General features: G+C 31.8%; 1 protein-coding gene across 1 annotated transcript in view; it reads right to left on the bottom strand.

The window, feature by feature from the left end:
- Positions 1-24,400, bottom strand: part of LOC115875891 (leucine-rich repeat-containing G-protein coupled receptor 5A-like) — a 327,679-nt gene that overhangs the window by 56,403 nt on the left and 246,876 nt on the right. Inside the window, exons 3-4 of the mRNA XM_030891455.1 lie at positions 23,314-23,385; positions 9,985-10,056 (exon numbers count right to left, since the gene is read on the bottom strand). Coding sequence (XP_030747315.1) covers positions 9,985-10,056; positions 23,314-23,385 — 144 coding nt within the window. The remainder of the gene's footprint in view (positions 1-9,984; positions 10,057-23,313; positions 23,386-24,400) is intronic.

The following is a 24,400-nucleotide window of genomic DNA, read 5'->3' as shown; positions in this document are numbered from 1 at the left end:
ACCTCGAACCCACAGTTTCATTATGGAGCCAAATTAAACCAATCAGAATGAGTATTATGTTACCGTAAAAGCCCGAATATTGGTTAAACGTAGGGTTACCCACATAGGTGCCCGAAATATGCAAAAAGGTCACTTTAGGTTAAGTTTAGATTAGGCCTATATTTTTATTAATGCAAAACCAACTAAAACCTAATTCTAATCTAACCTAAACTCACTCCCTCTTTTGCATATTTCGGGCTATTACCAGGTTTAACCAATATTCGAACTTACGGTGTAAATTTATGGACGGTCCATTATCGATTGCAGCAACTATACCTAGTTTACATTCAGTATGTCCAATTAATATAGAACATTATACCTATGCATGATTTTAAAAATTTGCTACCATTATATTTTGATAGTTGAGTTTTTGAAATTATTTGTTAGCTTCTTAAACAAAACAGACCCATAATAATTCAAATCTTTATCATCCAAGACTTCCAAGAATTATAAAGTAATCTCACGTCAAAATTTTAAAAAATTATTGCATGCCTTAAATGTTTGCAAAGTTAACAAAAATATGTCTTTGATTACCTTCAATTAATATATTTGGTCCAATTTATCAGTTCTGCATCATATCCGAAATTCAGATTGTGTGTGACACAACGAAGAGTCAACATGCAACGTGAACGACAAGAAAATGGCAAGTAAAAAAAATTGTAAAGTCTTAATTACTAATTACACAGTCGTTCTCTTCAGTTCTCCTGCCTAAAATCTATATTGGGTCTTGTGAATAAAAGTTAAGCAAATGCTTTTACTTAAATTTCTTGAAATAGCCGTCTTGTCTCTATTATATTATTTTAATTTGTAAACAACAAACAAAGATAGTTCTATAGAAAAAGCAATTGCTTCTCTTTATTCGTCAGGCCCATTGCCTTCCCTAAGATTTTAAATATAAATGATTGAAACTCATACAAGTTTACCACAATTTAAACTTAAGATAATTATTTAATTATTAAATCCATAATTATATTAAAATATAACACTTACGAAGTTACTAAATATTAACTATTTCTACTTAATCATTTAATAATTCTGATAAAAACACGCTTGATTATTTATTTTAGAAATCATACGGGCTATAATCATTAATATGACTATATTAACAATACTTAAATCAAAATTTATTTGAAGGAATGCTACTGTATTACAATAATTGTAAAACAAGTATGTAATAATAACTCGGAATAATTATTAAAAACTGCTCATCTTGTTATAGATGTCGGCGTCTTGTCTCTATTATTTTATTAGCCGTTAATCTATAGTTTGATTTCAGATAATGCAGATTTTAATGTGCCATTTTTTTTATTGGAATTATTATTTTTAGCATATTTGGTATACTCTATGAAGTTATTTTCCATTCCATCCAAAAATAAGTCCATTTTTCAATTATTAAAGTGCCTTTAGATACAATTAAAATTAATTAATTGGTGTATAGTATTTGTATTATGGGTTTGTTTATTTTTTATGAAATGATTTTTTTTCCTGTTAAAATAAACATAGCTTACTAAATCACTAGCTAGCCATTTTTAAATACAGGATGTTAATTAAGTATCTGGCCAAACTTCAAGAGGTGATTCTTTGAGTGTTTTTAAGGTTAAAAATTCATATAAACATGTGTCCGGAAATGTATAATTTTAAAGATACAGGGGTGTCAAGGTGTTTTCTAATAGACCTTTTTTATTAATATCTCAAAGATCCGTTAGCCGAAATTTCGCCGTGTTGTGAAATTTAATAAGTTAGCACTAATTAAATGATAATTATTATTTACAACAATATTTAAACGATAAAAACTTATCCCAATAAATATTTAGCACCGCCTTGAATTCATTTGTTTTACGTTGGCGGTGGAAACCATGCAAGCTTTTTCTTTGTCCTAAGTTGTTAATTAAAAAAATAATTATCATATAAAAAAAATATAGGTCCTAATAGCCTAAATTTTATCAAAATATATCAGCAGATCCGATGAGACCCCAATTATTATATGTTTTGGAACTTAATGATTTAATTAATTATTCCCTTTAATGCATCGATTGTGCGCATTATCCTAGGCGCCAAGAAAAAATATTGCATTAGTCTAAATTTATTATTTATGTTATTCCGCTCTTTCACGTATAATTTGCCCCCTGCTTCTCATACGGAAAGAGATAGATTAAAATAGCCCAACTGTACCTAACAACCCATGCCTTGACGCATACTCTTTTTTATAATAATATCGGCTTTCCCAGACTAAACATCCATATCCATAAAATAGTTGGCCCACACTAATAAGACCTCATTTCGGCCCTCTGACGACCTTGCTCTATTCAGCTATCGACTTACGTGTTGACAAGTTGATTAGGCAGGTTAGTGAACTCCATGTCGCCTCTAGCATGTTGTTTTTTCAAAGATGGGTCCCATATAAACGCGGCCAGAAGTATTTTCAATACTAAAAAATATAGTTTATTTTATAAAATGACAGTGGGCGAAGAGAACACTTTTGTTCTTTTTACAGGCACGTCTGAAGTTCTCTGGCTTTTGTATTTTGCTTCAACAGTTTATTGTTTTTTGTCTATTTTTAAATTAGGGAAATAAAAATACAGCAAAATAAAACCATTAATTTAGCACAATACACCAAAACACTTTACTTTTGCTAACACCAAAGCTAACACTTATAGTATAATGATTATTAAGGTTAATTTTTCTGTAGTGGTATTTTTATTTTATTATTCCAGTTAGGGGTTGGAACCTTTGATGTTGCAACAGCAAAATAAAACACTAATTCACCACAATACACCAAAACACTTTACTTCGGCTGATGATGCTAACATGGTTCCAAATTTTTGCAAAATTTAAGCAAAAATATTTTTTTTTTAAATTTTTAAAGTTTGAAAAACAGCAAAGAGAAAATATGTTTATTTTATTGAGATCTACCAGTCCTGAAAATATTTGTACTTATTTAAGACTCACTCTGTGTAAGTAATTGATGACAGATGACAGACAGTGATATAAGTATTTAAAACCTCGTAAGCAAATAAAGGCTATGGAAGTTCAACATTACATTTTTTTATTCAAATGAAACATTGTCAATGAATTTCAAGCAAATCTTAAAAATTCTATGGAACGAAAATAATATTCAATGAAATTGTAAACCAAACTGCTTCCACCATGTATAATAGTAAACTGTTTGGTTTCTTTTGTATTTATATATTTGTGTTTATATACAGGGTGATTCCTCTAAGTTGGTCATGCTTTCGGGGAATGATGGGAAACGTCGAAATATTAATTTTGATATAGCACACTATGGGTCGGAAATGCCTCTTACGCAAGATACAGGGTGTTAAAAGTTAGTTTTTGAAAAATTAAAGATATTCTTTAATAGTTTTTTAACAGTTAACAGAAGGTATCGTTATAAAATTTTATTATAGAAGTCTACCTAACACTTTAAATGTAAAAAGAAGAGGTTTTAGTTTCAACCAGTGGCGTAGATGTGATACGCATCGAGTAATTTTTTTATAAAAATAAAAATTTTAGAGTTTTTTTTATATACTTGGTTTATTTCCAGGAAAAAATGTCTCTTGCAACTTTCTCCTATCTAACACCATTTTTTCACAATTTAAAAATAAATAATTTTTTTAATGAAAACCATAAATATGCGAATTATTATAACTACCTTAAAACTAAGAATTTTATTATTAACAATAAAAAAAATTCTAGTGTAAATTTATAATTTTTTAAAAAATTATTTAAGGAGCTAAACCTTGCCCATTCACATGTAAGTGATGAAGGAAGCTTACGATGAACATCTGTTTCTGCCCTCTATATAGTTATAATAATTCGCTCGTATTTAAGATTCTCATTAAAAAATGTATTTATTTTTAAAATGTGACAAAATGGTGTTAGGAGAAAGTTGCAAGAGACATTTTTGCTTGGAAATAAACCGAGTAAATAAAAAAAATATTTTTTATCAGTGGCGTACTATTTTTTTGCAAAAATTACCCGATGCGTATTACATCTACGCCACTGGTTGAAACTAAAACCTCTTCTTTTTACATTTAAAGTGTCTCTGTCAAGTAGACTTCTATAATAAAATGTTATAACGATACCTTCTGTTAACTGTTAAAAAACTATTAAAGAATATCTTTAATTTTTCAAAAACTTTAGCCCCCTGTATCTTGCGTAAGTGTACGAACACAGTGCAAGCAGGTTTGCCGCTTACTGGTAGTCAGCGCCAATCTGGGCACCTATTCTTGACATCGTTCGCAACTTTGCGTATACGCATCACGTGTATTGTTATAAACAGGGTATCCCAGAAATAAGTGCAAGTATTTTAAAGGGTGGTAGATCTCGATAAAAGAAACATATTTTCTCTTTATCGTTTTTCAAATAAGTCCAAAATAATGGAGTTATTTTACTTTGAAAATTTCCAAAAAAAAATATTTTTTGCTAAAATTTTGAGAACCTTCTTCTTCATGTGCCTTCTCCTCATCGGAGGTTGACGACCATTTGGCGACCATCAATTGGAATTCCTCCCTGTCTTGAGCTAAACGTATAATTGCACTGGCCTCTCCTATATTAAACCACTGGCGCAAATTCCGCAACCAGGAAAACAGTTTACGCCCGATGCCTCGTCGTCCTTCAATCTTTCCCTCAAGGATCAGCTGTAGGAAACTATATTTGTTATTTCGAAAAATATGTTTTATTGTAGTCAATAGTTCTTAGTCCTTACACATTCTTTCCAATACTTCGAGATTTGTTTGAGAACCACTGGATCTTTTCTGGATTTTCTTTCTTGTAAATTTAATCTACTACCTATGTTGCCATATTATCAAGAAACTATTTTTTTTAAATAAAAACTAAAAAAAATTGCAAAAAAATTCCAAAAATATTTTCAAAAAATTCCGAATTTTCAAAAAAAATTATTTAGAAAAAAACCTCATAGGCATGTTTCTGGGGTTGAACTATACTACCAGTTAAGTTAAAATACTTGCACTTATTTCTGGGACACCCTGTATATGGTTACATAGTAGCGCCGCGCCGCGCCGCCTCGCGTTTATAACCTTGAAAAATTAAAGCGTGTTATCAAATCGGCTAGTTCACAGTGAGAGCAGGCAGGCACCGTCAACCAGCGTTCATCGGCGTTCTCGCTTTTACCGGAACGAAAATTTATTTATTTCTGCTTTTGCACGCGCCGACGGCGCACAGGGGGTATTAAGAACTAAAAGTTGGCCAAAATTATGTTTTATGATTTTTTTGCTTTTTTGCTAGTAATATTTATTATTAATTAGAGGAGAGGTTGCTAATATGGTACCCCATTTTGTTTTTCCTACACAATATTTTTTCCTCTACTCTAAAACCCTTTCCACCGATCAAATAGGGCCATTCTGTGCAAAACCAAGCAATTGGATGAGGATGCTAGAACAAGAAAGTAATTTGTATATTATAGACGATATTTGAGCGAGGATGGGTGTTAATAGGGTAAAGACTATTTCCCTTTAAGAATCTATTTAAATCAATGTTTTTTGGCAGTGGCAAATATTGGCAAGATTTTTGTGCATATTCCAATGCTGGAGACTTTAAGCATTGAACGGATATTAATTTCCATGCGGAATATTGCCGAATAGTCTTACACCTTATAAAATGCCACTGATTTTTTAAATATAAAACATTATAAAAAATAGAATAGAAGGACACGTTTCAAAAAAAAAAAATATGGCATAAAACAGGACTTGCCAGCTGGCTCTGTATCCATCATGACAGTTATTATAAACAATTTGCAAAAAGCACTACAAACAATTCCACTATTTTATAATCTTAGAAATATTCAGAATACACTCAAGATAATTCATACTTATAATTGAAATATATTACTTATTTGATAGTCAACTTACGACTTAAAAAAGCTAATAAACGTGCTTACATTTAGTATTTATGGATTTGGATTCAGTTAAGATAAAAAATGAAAATAAAAAATATCACTTTTGGCTAGGTTTATAGACCAAATACCCCTATGTGCGGCCCCGGCGCGGCGGGCGCGGCGTTTCAATATGGTTAGGTTAGGTTAGGTTAGTTAATCAGGTAAATTTCCTCTTAATTAGCTACTTCCGAACCCTGCTCGCATCTCCGAAAAAGCCATATAACAATACACGTGATGCATATACGCAAAGTTACTGGCTGCCGGAAAGCAGAAACCTGCCTCCACTATGTTCGTACCCTAAGAGGCATTTCCGACCCATAGTGTGCTATATCAAAATTAATATTTCGACGTCCTCTATCATTCCCAGAAAGCATGACCGACTTACAGGAATCACCCTGTATAATAGTAAACAATTAAATATTGAAAATTCTAAGGAAAATTCTATGAAACGAAAATAATATTCAATGAAATTGTAAACCAAACTGCTTCCACCATGTATAAATAGTAAACTGTTTGTGTTTTGTTCGATCTACAAAACTACTGTTACATTGCTATTTACGACGGCTATTCTCCTATTCCTGTCGTAACATAAACCACGTACTTTTCTCCTTATACGTTTGATTTCCCTTCGGTTTTTCTCTTCTATCGTTTTCCAAGAGATAAAAAGAATTTATTTAAAGAGAGGCCGACTGAGACCAATGAAATGTCAATAAACTGTTAAGCAAACTGCTTTTTTGAGCTACATTTATCACAATAGGTTAGGTTTTTAAAGAAATTCGTTATTTTTCTATACAGAGTGTAGGTAAAAAGTATATCCAATAATAGCAGAACGTCGCGTTGACTGTGACTCATAATGTTCAAAACCAATCAACCTAAAATGAAATATCAGGATACTGGATACCTTACGCCATTTTGTAGATGGAAAAAACAAAAATAGCAAAGTTATTATTGTCTTCTATTGTTCCAATCCAAACATTTTAGAGAGACGTCTCTTAGCAAACAAGTGAGCAATCAAAACCAAAGAATGGTATAACTCATAGTCTAAAGAGATTGGCACCAAACATATCAACTATTGCCTCAGTAGCCTCCCGAATCCAGGGGCCTCAGTACTTGCAAGTGGGGCCCTGATAACTAACAAAACCTCTTCAGTTATGACTGTTGTAACTGAATGTTGACCAAAAACAATTGAATACATCAATTAATCCTAATTTATGTCCTATATACTAACATACGAAATCTCGTTTTTTTATCTGAAAAAATAAAATAGTTATTATAGGGGTGAGCCACTTTTGAGACGCACCCGGTATTTTTGTATTTTTCTCTTGAGAGCGTTATGAGAAATTGGAAAATTATAAACGGAATTAACCATTTTAAAACAAGCGAAAACTTTTATAAAAATTGAATTTTTATCAAAAAATAAATAATTAATAATAAAAAAGCGTTTCCTCTTGTGAAGACATACCGGGGACATACTGTAGATGTTTTGCTTTGCTCTTTTGCTTTTTTTCCAACGACTTCGATCTCGATGGTTAGTTGTGACCAAAAAAGGAGGATAGATATCTTTTTCGACGTATCTGTAAAACGGATCGTAAACTCCGAGACATATTTATGTCGCGTAGCAGGATACCAAGCAGAACCGATAGACAAAAATAGAGAAAAGTCTAGGAAACTGCACAATAAGACAACATTTTTACTAGAACAACATTTTGGCTACATAATTCCTCATTATCAATACATTCGATTTGAAAAAAACTCAAAACACGAGCCACCAGATTTTTTTCTGTATTTGCATCCTTTTTAGTGCCGTAACCTTTGTCGTAACCATTGTAATATCGAAGAATAACAAATATACCGTGGGAAAATTTACGGTGAACAGGCAGTTCTAAAAAGTTTTCTAAAATATACAGGAACATTTTCAGTCGGTATTTATTACCACTTGTCAAAATTAATTAGGTTAAATTAATGAATCTTTTTTAGTTGCCAATTTTTTTTTCTACATTTCGTAATTTAAAGAAAACACAGAACTATTAATGCAAAAAAAAACCATGGGATTACTAAAGCTCTGATATAAATTACGATCCAAATAAAAGAAATGTGAGAAGTTAAGTGGTTAGTCGTCTTCTATTTGCAATATATCACGAAAGTAGACTTTTTTGTAATAATCTGATGCCAAATTACTTTTTGAGACAATAAAAGAAACAGCACTTAAACTTATCTGTTTCAGAAATTACTAGTAGTATCTAGAATTGCCTCGTAGAAATCTATGTTTTCTATAATTTCTTATCCTTATCTGACGATCCTTAATTCTTATACTATTTTGTATATACAGACCAGGCTACTAGTAACATAGCAAGTTGCCGGACGACTTTACGTTTACCCGTTTTGCGTTCGTATTCGAGATTCACTGCCGGCTAGTCGGCTGGTCAGGCAGTACGCAGTTGCAGTTTTGCTTGGACGGGTCGGTCGTGACAGACTAGGAATATGACGCGAGGAGTGCCGAGTATTTATTATTTTCATTTTAAGTGTTTACCTTCACTTAAGGTTTGGTTTTTAAAATGAAAATACTTAAATATTTATTATTTGAGAGTGTTTACAAGCCAAAACTAAAAATAAATAAATTCTCTAAACCCAAAAAAGACTAAAATATTACTCTAAATAAAAAAAAGTTATAACAAGTGTTCAAAAAGACCATCTTCTTGTGCTAGACAGAAGCCTAGGCGGTCGTAAAATCCCCGTCTGACATTGGCTAACATATTAGGGCTAATAGTTTGGAAAGCCTCTCGTATTTTTACTTGAAGCTCATCCAGATTATTAGCCCTATTATGACCATACACTTTGGATTTTACATAACCTCGCAAAAAATAAATCACTGGGAGAAAGAGCTGGTGATCTAGCGGGCCACAAAATAGTTCCATATCCACTAATTAAACGGTTGGGAAAAGTATTGTTCAAATATTCTTGAACAATACGGGCATTGTGGGCAGGACAACCACCTCAGCAATTTGATTACTTGAAAATGTGGGATTTTGATCCGCGGTAGCACAAATGAACCCTTGCTTTGACTCCTGTTCTTCATTAATCAACACATCAGGCTTTTTGTGTTTTTGTGGGAACACGCACCCATGTGTTTCAAAATTATTAATAACTCTTAATACAGTAGGTAAAGATGGAATTGGCCTGTTTACAAAAGTTTGTAGAAAAATTGTTTGTATATCCCGATAAGACCTATTTTGGAAATACCATTTTACAATTTGAATTTTCTCACGAACTTCGTAAACATCCATTATTTTACTTAAAAAATAAACTTTACACGAGAACTGTCGCGAGAATCTATGTATTCGTTTTGGCTATTAAAACACGAATAAATACAAATTCTGAAACATTCTTATCAGATATCTACAGTACTGTCTGTCCATTCTGTAGCTACGTGGTATCCGTGGGAGGGGAAACGATATTCTCTCGATGTTTTTCGTAAAAAATTAGACAACGCGTCCCATAAATAAAAATTCGACAAATTTGCCAATAAAATGAGTGGGCGGAGTATAAAATATATTGCTGTTTATTTAAATGTTTTTTGTTCGCATTCCTTTCATAGACACAGATCCAGCAGACGTACATTACCTATTTTTATTTTATCGCATTTTTTCGCCTGCTTTTTATCCGGCGGACGGGTATACGCTAATTCGTCCGGTTCTGCCTATGTTACTACTACGGTGGTCCGGTCTGTATAGGGTTTTCCCACACAAGTTTTTCAAAATCTAAAATTTTGATACAAATTTGGTATGATATAACCTATGTCAATCTGAATCCGTTTCTGACAGATTAAAATTTTTAAAATTTTTCCTCATTGACATAAAAATAAAAGCAAAATTAAACACTAATTCACCACAATTTACTTTTATACAGTGGGCGCGTATTTCGCTAACCATTATCAGCAGATGATTAAAAATGGCCAAAGTGAATAAGGGTTGAATAAGCCAAGCCAAACTACAAAAAGTGTAAAATAATTAATTACCTACTTATTTTCTTATTTTGAGTAAAATACTTACAGTCTTTTCAGTTGAATATTTTTGGCAAAAGATTTGGAATGAATTTTCTCCAGCTTGTTATCTGTTAAAGTCCTGAAATAAATGAAAAATCATATTTAGTATATTCCGAAAAATCGTCATGTTGATTTATGTTTGATTGTTAAAATTCAGCAATTAAGGCTAATTTGTTTAGGTTAGGTTAGGTTCCGTGTTATGAACGGAAATTATGTCTATAATTTTTGCTAGAAAGTGCCAGAGTGGTGCGACCCCTAAAACAAAATAAAATAAATTAAATTATAAAAATAAACAGAGATTAGATTAAAAAAAGTGAAAATATATTTTTATCAGGGATGAGCGGAGATCAGCAGAGAGGCATAACGAAACAGTGTAAAATCCGGAATAGCAACCAATGACGGGCATATGAGAAGAACAAGAACCTCACAAATTAGTCAAAGAAATTATAATTTTTATGAATTTAGTAAATGATTTTTGATTTGTTTTTTATAATTTGTAAAGAATTGAAATTTAAAATTATTAGAAATATTATTTCACAAATGTGGCGCTATGAAACTGAAAGATTTTTGGAAGTTAGCTGTTCGTTGTTGAGGAATTTTAAAATAATGCACTTGCCTAGTCGAATGAGCATGGTCAACGCAACGTAGTGAAATAATGAGAACAATTAGGGAGGCTGCTCTGTAGTTAAAATTCGATAAATAAATGTCATTAAATGAAATTGTCGTCTGTTAGTCATGGATAAAATAGATAAATTTTTAAGATGTGGCGTTATATGATCTCTAAAAAGAATGTTAAAAGAAAATCGTAGATTCAGATTCAGAATCCGCGTAAACAAAATAGGCTCTATCCTGAGGTTCTATCCAGATTATCTCTGACAGCAAAATACCGGGAGTTTCTCAAAAGTGTCTCACGCCTCTAACTTTTTCATTTTTTCAGATAAAAAAAAAACGAGATTTGGTATGTTAGTATCTGAAATATATTAGGATTGATTGACGTTTTCAAATGTTTTCGGTTACTTTCGGTGAAACAGAAAGTGACTACAACTTTCAATATCTAAATGACACTCTCGGTATTTTTTTAATTTATTCGATAGAAAATGACACTCTGAATAGAATGATATATTATATTATGTTGTAACTTTTGACATTTTCAATTAAAAAAAATAGCATTTTAAATTTCAATCTAGAGTTCAACAACAGTTTCACTCGAAATACCAAGTATGTGGTAAAAAATGGTTCGTAAAATATGCTTATATTGAAAAAATTGAGATATGATTAAAAATACGATTTGGGCATCTTTTAACCGGCCAGGAAAAGACAATAAAAACAATAGACGATCAAACCTATTTTTTTAAGGCTCTTTGATTAAAAATTAGTGTTGTTAATCAAATTAGTGTTTTGGCACTCTAGACTGAAATTTAATATACGAATTTTTTCAAGCGAGAATGTCAAAAGTTTATATATGATATGTCATTCTATTCAGATTGTCATTTTCTATCGAATGAAGTGAAAAAATACTGATGGTGCCATTTAAAAATCAAAAGTTGTAGTAATTTCCGCTGAAACAGGGAGTGACCGAAAACAATAATTATTGAATACGTCAAATAATCCTTGTACAGGGTGTCCCAGAAATAAGTGCAAATATTTTAACTGGTAGCATAGTTCAACCCCAGAAACACGCCTATGAGATCTTCTTCGCGAAAATAAATCTTTGAAAAGTTTTTTGGAAATTTTTTAGTTTTTAGTTAAAAACACAATTTCTTGATAATATGGCAACATAGGCATTAGTTTAAATTTACAAGAAAGAAAATCCAGAAGAGATCCAGTGGTTCTCAAAATTTTAGCAAAAAATAATTTTTTTTTGAAAATTTTCAAAGTAAATTAACTCCGTTATTTTGGACTTATTCGAAAGACGATAAAGAGGAAATATGTTTCTTTTATCGAGATCTACCACACCTTAAAATACTTGCACTTATTTCTGGGACACCCTGTATATGTCATAACGTACCAAATCTTGTTTTTTTTATCTGGAAAAATAAGAAAGGTATAGGAATGGGCCATTTTTGAGAAACACCCGGTATAGAAATAACCCAAAATGTATCAAAATTTAAATTAAGTTTTATTGAATGTAATTAATTTGAAAATATTTATTTAATAATTTAATTAGTTAGACTCTTAACTGATTTACGAGGTCGACGGTAGTAAACAGGACAAAAACAGGAGCGGAAATAAAAAACAGGATAAATAAGTTAATTTGAGTGTCTGGATGCGCTGGTTTATTGGGATTATTTCAGAAATGACCGGCTAAACGGGATCATTCCAGGAAAGTGCATTCGTCCATTTAGTATTGGGTTTGAACAGGGCCAAAATAAACACACTTCGAAAGATACACAAAGTTTTAGTTTTAATTATGTTTGTTTTGAACTTTAGTTAAGCTATAGGTATATCGAATTTTAGTAAAATTAAAGTAAAGATGGTGATCAGTATACAGGGTGATTCACGGTCATGGCACGTTAGATACTTATGGAGAACCGGTGATAGGATATTTTTGAAAATTTGGATATTTGCATAAAGGCACCTGCTTCATCCTGTCTAAATTATTTTCAGCATTACAGTGTTGCCGCTTAATACTAAAAGTAGTAGCATCTTTGTTATTTTAAATGGAACATCTGGTTAATTATTATATTTTTTGAAACTACTGCCATATCTCAAAACTTTTCTATTATACTAACCTACATCAATCTTTAATAGTTCTCGAGATAAAAAATAAAATATGTGTAAAATTTATAAGCATTGGTTCAACTATAAATTTGGCATTTTGAAAGCTAAAATTTGGTTTATAGGTTACGGAAAGTCGACATATTCGATCTATCTATAGTTTACGTACAAAGTCTTGTACCTTTCTGAGGTAGGAAACTTTTAAAGCTACCATCGTATATCTGTAAATCTTTTACAAAAATTTATTCTACTTCTGTAATTAGTTTCTAGCTTAAAGCTAGTTTTAAAAATACTTTGTTATCGGCCATCTAGTAAATTATTGCGCACGATTTTCTTATCTCAACTTCTGTCAGTGTAATTATTTACGTTTAAATAGAATTATCTAGACTCTTAAAAGGTTCTTTGCGTGATTTCAGCTAGCTAGTAGTCGTGTTAATTGAATTAGCATTTTTAATTTCGCTATAAAAATTCACAATAAAATTTATTTTCTCTCTAAATCAGTATATCTTATTTTATTTCTCTCTGGAACAAGAAAGCAAGAAATAAGTATCCGTTTCTCAGGGTAAGAAGAAAGTTGGGTTCGTGGGTAAGAGTTCTAGCATTCTCTGATTCTATAATGATATTTCCGCGAAATTGCCGAGAATGATAGTGGAAGCAGGTGACTTTCGGTTGTCTTGTTCAATTTGGTCTCATCTTGAGCAACTTCCATTCGTGTCGGTTTTTGAGCCCGAGTCAAAAGACTTTTTTTCGTTAAGCTTAGAGAAATAAGTGAACTTAGACGTTTCTAAAGGTGCGTCCACATTGTTCGCGAGCAGGCCGAACGAACACATGAAACACGAAAAACAGTCGGAGCGAGATTTGCGGAACTTGCGACGCTCGCGGTGCTCTCGCAGCTAGCTTTTTCGAGGACTGATACGCTTGAGACATTGTGGTACCATTTTATTCTTAACAGTTGTCTAAGGTGGCTCTGTTGCAATGTGTTTAATGCGTTCATGTGCCGGCGGTACAGCACCCATGTTTCGCTTCCATATAATATGGTGGGGATTATTATTAGCTCGGTACACTGCATGTTTCGGTTTTGTGCTTAAGTCATGATTGTAGAAAACCCTGCTTTTAATCTCCAGAATGCTCTTGAGGCGCTGCTAATTCTGTGCTGAATTTCAGACACGATGTTGGCCTTTTCCGAAATCAAACTTCCGACATAATTTCTATAACACGCATTTAAAATAAGTATAACAGACATTTAAAAATGAGACTTTTCAATTGCTATGTGTGGGAACATAATTAATACAATATTTATTATTATTATATTTTAACTATAAAGGTCGATTTATAAACTGAAAACGTTGTGGTTCGGCGCCCGACGTTACGGTCGGTAAATAGTTTCTTCATACGCAGAATGTTTTGTTGATTATAAATTTTTCGGTTGTTGTTGCGGTTGACGTTTTACGTCAAAAATTAACCAATTTTTAACTTCGACAGGAACGTTGACCTTGAAACGTTAGTAATAGCCAATAGAAATAATCGCAACCGCAACGTCGAACCGCACCGTTTTCAGTTTATAAATCCACCTTAATGGAAAATTTATATTTACTCAGATGCAAAAAACGTAACGGAGAAAATTATGGTCAAATTTAAAGTGTTATATTTTTGTTATTTTTAGCCCTATTTTAATGAGTTTTTTAGCAAACTATATATATTATTATATCAACTTTAATTTGTAAACTAAGTTTTTTTTAAAAACTTTAGTATTTGGCATATTATACAGGGTTAATCGGGGATTGTTTTTTTTACCTTAACTTTAAAACACCCTGTGCAATATTTTTGTGTGTAAATTTTCCTAAAATATAATTTTGCGGCCAGAACCATGACTCTTGAGTATTTTGTTTTTTGATTCATGTCAATACATGCTTTGGTTAATTTTTAAGAGCGAAATGAACTGATCACGATCAATTTGCAATTTTTTCAATTATCATTATGTTTTTATGTAATTTTTTAATATGACGAGATGGCTTTGGTGACTATTGTCGTAATGTCGTATTACGCTGCATTGGATACTCTATACTAAATTAAAAAAAAATGTTAAAGACCAACGATACTGTCCTGGTTTTAATAAACATTAATAACGATAACAGAACTAACGATATTAAAGAAAACATCTGTAATACACAAGTAAGTATACAAACAGAAAAAAAAATTGTAAAAAATACCCTAATATTTTGAATTGCCTCTCTTGGTTGATATAATTGCCTGTATACGTCCGATCATACTGTCATTCAGGCTGTATATACCATATTGCGTTATGCTTTGTCATTCTTCTTTAAGAACCTAGCGAAGTTCATTTAATGAAGCTGGTACCGCTTTGCGACCCCTAATCCTCCTGCCAAACATTTCCCAAATGTCGAACATGATGGGCAGTTCATAGTAGATAGTAGTATAAAGTTCACAATAATCACCAAAGCGGCCTTGTCATATTGTAAAATTACTTCAAAAAGAAATGATCATTGAAAAATTTGGAAATTGTTGGTGGCAAGTTCATTCCGCTCTTAAAAATTAACCAAGGCATGTATTGACATGATCCAAAAAACAAAATGCTCAGGAGACATGATTCTGACCGTAAAATTATATTTTAGAAAAATTTACACACGAAATTATTGCATAGGGTGTTTTAAAGTTAGGGTAAAAAAGCAACCCCTCAGTTAACCCTGTATAATATGCCAAATACTAGAGTTTATAAAAAAACTTAGTTTACGAATTAAAGTTGAAATAATTATATACAGTTTGCTAAAAAGAATCATAAAAATAGGGCTAAGAATAACAAAAATATATCACTTTAAAATTGACGAAAAATATCTCCGTTGCGTTTTTTTTGCATCTGAGTGTACATATAAAATTGTTTAGCCAGATGGATCAAATTAGAATGCATTACATTATTTTCAGATTATTTCTTCTAAATTTGTCTTGTTATAAATTAAGACAAACAAAGAAGACATTCTTACTACACTTGTTGTATCCTTTTGGTTTTATTAACATTGTCAAATACTGGCTAAAGAAAGGGATGTAAAATAGATCGTAAGTCAATGTAGCCTTTTGTTACGACAGTGTTTAACAGGGTTGTGAACTATTATACTTTTGTACTATTTCAAGATTCAAACAAAATATTGTCGTATGTAGTGTCGCCTTAACGTCATATTTGGGCATGGGTAATTCAATTTTAACTGTAGTTATGATTTCTGTACGATTTGTTCTCATTGGTCGTTTATTATAAATCCATTAAATTGTATCAACACAATTTTCAAAAACATCTTTCATCACTTCTTCTGTATAATATGAATTGGATTTTAAAGAAAATTCGCAATATCTCACTTAAATTCCGGTATATACCATTTTAAGTTCATTTTTAAGGCTTGCACTTATATTTTAGTTATTTTTGTTATGAGTAGAAGTACAAATTTATTATTTTATTTATTGATATCAATAACTCTGATTGACAACGTGTTAACTGTTGCCCTGTTAGCTGCGCAAGTTCATTTTACGCCACATACCGTGCTGGCAACTGTTACTTTTGGGTCGACATTTACATGTGTGGAAGTAAATCGCATAGGGATCTTATTAAGTCGGAGTGGGAGAAATGCGACCGACCGACCGACGCGACGCGTGACGGTGTGCTGTTGCGGCGTTGCCGGTACGCCTTTCCCTATCAAGTAAAGTAAAATCACGATCGCAAACCGCTTATTTTTAAAAGACTTGTTTTTCAAGAGATAACTAGATAAAATCATTAGACATGTTTCTGAGCATCTGAAATGGAATTATAAGGATATTGTTAAGGTGTCATTTTTTATAGATAGATACGAGAAAACGTCAGTAATCGCGATAATTTAAAAACTTAACTTTTTAACACATAACAGGCCATAACTCAAGAACCATGCACTTTAGATATTGAAACTTTTTTTTTATTTTCATGATCGGATATTTTACAATATGCTTACATAAGAAAAATTCGATAAGGTTGTTTTTTCTATTCAAAAATTGTAAACAATCCATCCATTTACTTTTAGAGCATAGCAATTTTCAGCAATCGTGTAATTTTTTTATTGATAAAGATTTTCACATACTGTCTACAAAGAAAATACAGCAGAAATATTAACAAAGTTCTTGAAAAAAACTACAATCTATTATTTCTAATAGATTTCGAGATATCGATTTTTGAATTCAGAGTTCTAATAGCGCGACCACTATCGCGAACCCACTCAATTCCACTTATTTTTACCAAAAATGCAAGTGTTTCTAGCTTGCATTTAAAAAAATTCAAGCTATAGGGAAAATTACAACGATTCGTTAATAAATGAACAAATTAAGTATCACGAGACTTAATTAAATCGTGAAGCTGAACGCATGACGTACACCTTTCCCTGGAACTTTAAGTACTGACAGAGGTATTGATTGGGTCGACCGGTCAATTGCGACAAATCTGCTATATCCCCTTCAGAAGTGTCTAGCCCTAGCAGTCAACTATTAAGCTTGACCAATCAGGTTGGTTAGCGTGGTTATTTGAAGGGTGTTAATTCATTTGTGTTTGTCAAAAACTCTAACGTGATTGGTCGGGCTTAATAGTTGCCTGCTAGGGCTAGACACAAGTATCCCCTTCCACGTCTCTTAGCGATGTGCACAGTTTCTCGGTTTATTTCATATGTTTGGCAACGCGTCTACTGTCCTCTCTTTGTTCAGTACATTATAAACGCATTGTACTCTTCTTACATACGGAAATCTCGACCTTATACTAACCTTTACGCCAGTGTATTCTACCTGAAAAACTCTACGATGAGATGATCCGCCTATTTTAAAATATTTCTTTAAATTTAAAACATTCACAATTTAAGACACTATGTATACGTAAATCATTATTGATTTTTAAAATATTTATATGTAAACTAGAGAGAGGGAAATCGGACAATGAACAGGAGATGATAGATGATAGGTGTTAGGTAATAATTGGCTTACTACCAGTCGAGACGCATCAATGTTATTTTGATTTTTATGTTTTGGTTATTGTGAAAAATGTTATTAAAGGTAAAGTAAATGTTTTCTTATTATTTATTTAGTGTTTTCCTATTACAATATTCTGTGTTAAAGCTTTTCCTGATTTATTTGATATGACAAAGGTACCTATTATAGAGATTCGACGTATACTGTGAATAATTTCAGTTTAAAATTGATCTAAATGCAAACTATCTATCGTGACGATGATTTTAGTTTAGTATAACTAACAAAAAACACTTCACTTTTGAATGTAATAAATGTTTTGAATAAACTAAAAACCATAGTAAGTGAGGATAGTATTTATTTATATTATTATTAAGTTCAGAACAGCATAGCTCGATTCTTTCGAATAATAGTAATCAAGGTTTTCTCTGCTGCTTGTCGGCAATAGTGCGTCGGGCATCTGTAGCTTCTAGAATAAAAAAAACTTGGTAATATTGTTTAAGTGTTGTTCAAGTGGAATATTGTTAAACCTAGAGTATGTAGTGGGGATATTTTTTAGGAAAATATTTTAACTTCTATATGGTGGCTCAAAAAAGTGTCAGTGGATCGGGATTATTTTTTTTTAATGGAACGGCCTGTATATCACTGCATTTTTGACTTTTGAAGATCACTTTACATAATCCTAAGATATGAGTAAATATACTTTGATAGTTTCAGAGATATTAATAAATCAATAAAAATATACATTTTTCAGCCTTTCTTTAAAAAAATTATTAAAAATGAACTGAGCTGAAACTAAAAATGACCTGGAATCAAAACTATATTAGGTATTTACTTTAGATGGTCTGTACTTATTTTGCTATAAATATGGTAATCGTAAATCATACAGAATGTTCAAAATTCTACGCCAAACTTACTAAAATATAAAATAATTTTTCTTGATTTTTATAAATAGAAACCTGTATACACCCTGTGTATTATTTTTTCAATAGATAGATTTTTTTGTATTTAGAGTATTTCAACATTTTTAACGGTTTTGGAGATATTCGCGATTTTATATTTCATATTTTTTATTTATTTATTAGTATCTCTGAAATTATCGAAATATATTTACTCATATCTTAGGATTGTGTAAAGTGATCTGAAAGGAAGCCAAAAACGCAATAATATACAGGGTCGTCCATTTAAAAAAAATCATCCATATCCACTCACACTTTTTGAACCACTCTATAGAAGTTTAAATATTTTCCTGAAATACATCCTCGTACATACTTTAGGCACGGCATATAAATCACACGGCAGGCCGATTCGCTTTGGCGGGAACGCTACGCGCATATCCTCGCGCACCCCGCAATTTGCGTTTCCATCAACAGAAAGTAACCAGTGTCGTAGTTTTTTTCAGCGACAACACACAGTTACGGCAGATTCGGGTCAGTAGCGTGCGACTTAATTTATTTTGATTTTTTCTTGAGTGATATATTTTGTTTTTGTTGTTTTATTTTTGTTTATTATGTGATATATTTGGGTTTTCTAGTTTTATTTTCGTTTCTTATGTATTATAATTGCTAAAAGGTGCCCGGTGGCGTAGAGGTACAGGCTCTCGTCTACCAATCTCAAGGTAGTGGGTTCGAATCCCACATCCGGCATTTCATCAGCCGACAATTTTTATTAAAATAAAAATAGTTTGGGTACCTAGGTCGACTCAGCCTTAAATGAGTACTTGGGATTCACAATCCTGAGGTAACGCGAAATTTCGAGAAATAATAGGCGGTTGAAGCGTAGTACTAGCCACATTACCTTCCTTTGTATACCGAATGGCTCTAGTATGGCAAGCTGTACCTTGCTACTCCCAAGGCGTCAAACGCTATATACGGGAGCTATTATTATTATAATGTAATATAATTTGTTTTAGTAGTTTTATTTTTGTTGGTCAATAAAAGTTTCTTTCTGTTTCCTAGAGATCCTATTAGGTATGTATATATGTAATTAATTATTTTAACATATTTTAGTTGTGAAAAAAAAACAGTAGTATACATATTAGGTCATTCAGCTAAATAGGAAGATCTAATTAAAAATCTTAACAAACTTTAATATTAGTAAGATTTAATGTTAAATATTTAGTAAAATTTAATGTTGTATCTAGACATTAAAAATTAAATTTAAAAATCATTATACTATTAATTTAAATATAATTATAAAAGTAAATAAAATGAGTATATCTAAAATAAGTTAACAATATATTTTGAAGATATAAATAAGGCCCACAAAAGGTACAAGTTGCGTTCTGTTCATTTTGAATTTAAAATGTTTACCAATTCACTTTGTAACTGTATAAAATACAATGTACCTACTTTGTTTCCTGCCATGAAAAAATAGAAGTTTCTCAAAAATTTGTGGATTTATTAATTTGTGAAATTTGAATATTAATAAAATTTGCTACGCCCATTGATGGGCATAATTTGTACGTAGCCTCTTTATATTGTTCAATAAATATTTTATTGGTATTTCTTTAATTCTTGTTTGTAACTCCTGGCATGTTTTTGTTAGTTGCATGTTTTTTAATTTTAATTGTCTATTCTCTACAGTGAAATATTTAATTGATTTTTTCATTTTTACTTGTCGAGAAGTATGCGCGGTTAAGGATTCATTTGTTTGGACAAAAGTATTGTGTAAATAAAATTCAGTTTCAGTCAATTACAGTATTTTTTTAATACGACCCTGTCGTATTTTCTGAGAAATTTTTTGATACGTTTTAATCCGGCCCTGACTAGGAAACGATAATGTCTCCGTCAAGGTCAAATTTTATAGAAATTTTAAACAAAGGAATCTGAGCAGAGTTGGCGTGCCGATTGTTTTGTGTGCCGTGCTTTAGGTTTGCACTTAAGAGTCTATTACCACAGATTAGGTATCCTATAAATATACAGATAAAAATCTTGTCCCTAATTCGTGGTACGAAAATTGTTTTTTATGACGATGTGCAAACGAGTCAAATTTCCTGAGCGCAAAAATAAACTCGCGTAAAATAACAATAAACAGCGTAATAGAGAGATATCGCTAAACCGAATAGCGTGCATGGACGTTAATAAGGCCAGGTGTTATTTCCTTTACGTGAGGTGGTATTAACTCTCTTCATTTATAGTTATCGGATCGGAAAGAATTCTGTTCGCGTCGCGTCCGCTATTTAAACTTAACCTAACTTTGAATTTAAAACTTTGACATTGTTTTGTTTACTAGGTATTTTAAAACTAAAGGGCTAAAGTGCTTATTTCCAGTGCTTTATTGTTCAATGTCTGCCAGTGGGTTTAGGGCAACAAGCAACAAACAACAAATTCTCTTAGAAGGGCTAAGTCGTCATCTGCTGTAAAACTAAGACTCTTTAGTATTGGAAGAGGTGGAATCCATATTTTGGGCCATATTTATTTAATTAAAACTAATCCCAGCTACTTAAATATCAAATTACCTAATAAAACTAAAGCAATAATTCAAAACAATTCAAACATAACCTAAAATAAAAGATCTCGCCGGCCGGCTCCGGTTGTCAAATACCCGCACATGCCCATTTAAGCAATTTTTAAACGTTATCAGAGGTTATTTAGAAAGAGCGCTTGGTGTAATTGATCCGCAAATTACGTCAGGCGGTAACGTTATTAGCGGGTGTTGCGTTAAAAATTGACTCGCGCATATCGTAACCATGATAAGGTACGCGTAAATACTGGATGACGCTATTCGGTTTTGCGATATCTCTCTAATAACTGTGCCGGTCAGGCGCTGTGCACAATTTTAGAGGCCATAAGTGGGCGTGCTATGTGCGCAAACTAGTCACCTAACTAGTGCCCGATTCCGAAAATTGGAACCACAAAAAACAATAAAGAAAAAACAAAGATTATAATCTGTATAATCTGTGCTATTACGCTGTACTTTCTGGTCGCCCTCTGGGGTCGGGTAAAGGGGGGGGGGTGGTCGAAGGAAATATACATTATATTTCAGAAATCTACCTAAGGCTTAGCCCGATCCTGTCGTGTTAAGCCACATCCATAATACAATTATATACAATAACAATTCCAAACATACGTGCTTTGATTAAGGCTTGATTAAGGGTTGCAGAGCTTCAGCATTTGCGATAAAATAGTGAGCAATTTGTTACAAAACCATATCAATTATATATCACTGTAATCACAAAACTTCAATCTACTTCTGTATTGTAAGGGAGTTTTAAATTATTTCTTTATTTTCGAGAAAATTTAGTCCAAACAAAGAATATTTTGTTGATGTTTGACCATCAAAATTCTAGAAATAAGGAAGTTGTCTAAAAATGTGCTACAATACGGATATAGTATAATCCTTTATCTTTAATTTCCTTCTTTATTTATGTAAAAATATCAGCCAGTTTTATATAAAATTTATGTTGTTAAATGCCGAATGCTTATTTTGCTACTTTTTGGACTAAAATATGGACTCTTAAACAAAATTCTCAAGTTTTTTAATCTAGGAGCTACAGATGCCCGACGCACTATTGCCGAACCGTGTCTATCTTATAGTTAACAAAATATTGTATTAAATTATAAAAAAATAAAGGACCAAAAAGAAAAAAAGAAAAGGAGGTCCAAAGTATATTTTTTATTATGTACGATTTTAGGTACAAACAGAATCTCATATGGTAACAGAACCCTGCATGCTTACCCATCCCAGAACGCTGTTATTTTTTACGATGTATCCTAGGCGAGTCATTTGACGACATGTCTCCCGCAGGATCGTAAACCGATCGGGATAGGGAAAGGAGGAACCGAAAAGGGATATGAAGTACGTAATGGGTCTGTGTCTTGTCGATGTCATTGCAGCATAAATCTCTCTGTTGGGAAAGGTGAGTAGCCTTTTTGGTCGTCGTTGAATACAGATAGGATTAACTCTACTCCATGGAGTTAGAAGTAATACGGAAAGTTTGATATGTTTACAAAAACCAATGCAACGAGGTGAATTTAAGCTTTAATTCTAATTCTTAATTCAACAAACATAAACAGAAAAATATATTTGATACCAATTAAACTTTTAGTTACGTAATCGAAGGCGCAATTTTTAAATTCATTGTTGCCAACTATGGAATATTCGGCGCCGGGCTGACTAAATGGAATTTAAATTTACCGCTGAGGATTCTCTGCTGTAAAAAATGTGAAGTTGTCATATTTATTTATTTATTTCCTGACATTGTCATTCGTTTTGACACTTTAATTTTGTATTACGTGTTTCTGGTTTAAATAAATAATGTTGTGATACTTTAAGGTAAAAAATGTTTACTAGCATACCTGGCAGTCAAACATTGTTCTTTTTAGAACCCCTTTTAATGCGAAGTGTACAAGATAGCTTAATAGCCGTAAAAACTCATTGCAACGTTATTAGAATACTTTGACAGGGAAAGCGGTAGTAATGGTTCTTTATGCCCTTTAAGTGCTGTTAAGGAGGTGAATTTTGTTCATGAAAATAATAACTGTTTATACATATATTTATAATTAATTTATTTTTGTTTTCTAAAATATTTTGATGAAAAGAAAATATGTAAAATTGGGCAATGCTGTGCCGGTCAAGCGTAATCACGTGACTAAAAGTTTATTTGATATGAACTATTATGTACTATACTTACAATTCATCAAGACTAAGGAAATGGAACAAAGATGTTTCATTTAACGAAGTGATGTTGTTGCTGGTTAAATCCCTGAAACAAACAGAAACACATCATTAATCAAAAAGCAAAAATATAAATATAAAAAGATTTATATTCCTAAGCTTTATTCAGAACCTCGCAATTAGTGGAACCGCTAATTTACGGTTTCAGATACACTTTATACTATTTAGTTTACGATCACATTCACAATGTTTAAAAAACACAATTAAAATAAATAGAATATCCTAGTAACAGCTTCCGTAGTCAGTTGTATCCATAGAGAAAGCCTAATATTTAGTATTTAGCTTATAAAACAATCAACTTTTGATTTCTAACGCCAATTTCTCTAAACGGAAGATAATCAAAGGCCAAAATGACATTGCAAATTTTGAAGTATAATTAATTGAAAAGTTAAACGTTTGATAACTTTTTCTACTAATTGAAACTGTCTAGCACTAATTTTGACGTTCTGAATACTTATATTGAAATTAAACAAACAAAATTCAAGTTCTACGCTAATTGAAACCACTAATTTTAGTGGCGTGCGGTGAAATTTATACAAGGGGAAGCGACTTGATAAATTTAATAAAAAAAAGTTGAAAAATATGTTTAACAGATCACATATAAACCACTACCTAGATTCATATTATAAAATATAAACTTTTTTTCCGATTTAGCTGAAATTTTGAATGCGCGTATAAGTAATTTAATAAAAAATGGAGAAAAACATTACTAAAAATTGTATTAATGAATAATAAATATGTAATAAATAAAAATAAATATGTAAAAATTAAAAAAAAAACGATTAAAAAAAAGTCGCCTTGACTAGGATTCGAACCTGCCTAGCTACGGCTCCAACGTCATAGCAGCGTAAAGTTCTAACGCTTTAACCACGCGGCCACCGAGGACTTGAAAGATTCTATGTAAAATTCTCACTTAAACGATAATGTTTAGTGAAAGTACTTTTTTATTTATAAACATTTATTTAATTCTGTTTTTAGTATTTGTTCTTATAGCGGCAACATAGATACATTATCTGTGAAAATTTCAACTGTCTAGCTCTAAC

The sequence above is a fragment of the Sitophilus oryzae genome, unplaced genomic scaffold (assembly GCF_002938485.1).
Source record: "Sitophilus oryzae breed Bouriz unplaced genomic scaffold, Soryzae_2.0 scaffold_1396_pilon_pilon, whole genome shotgun sequence".
Classification (NCBI taxonomy): domain Eukaryota; kingdom Metazoa; phylum Arthropoda; class Insecta; order Coleoptera; family Curculionidae; genus Sitophilus; species Sitophilus oryzae.
Note: the sequence above shows the minus strand (reverse complement) of the source record. Positions and strands in the feature narration are given on the sequence as shown.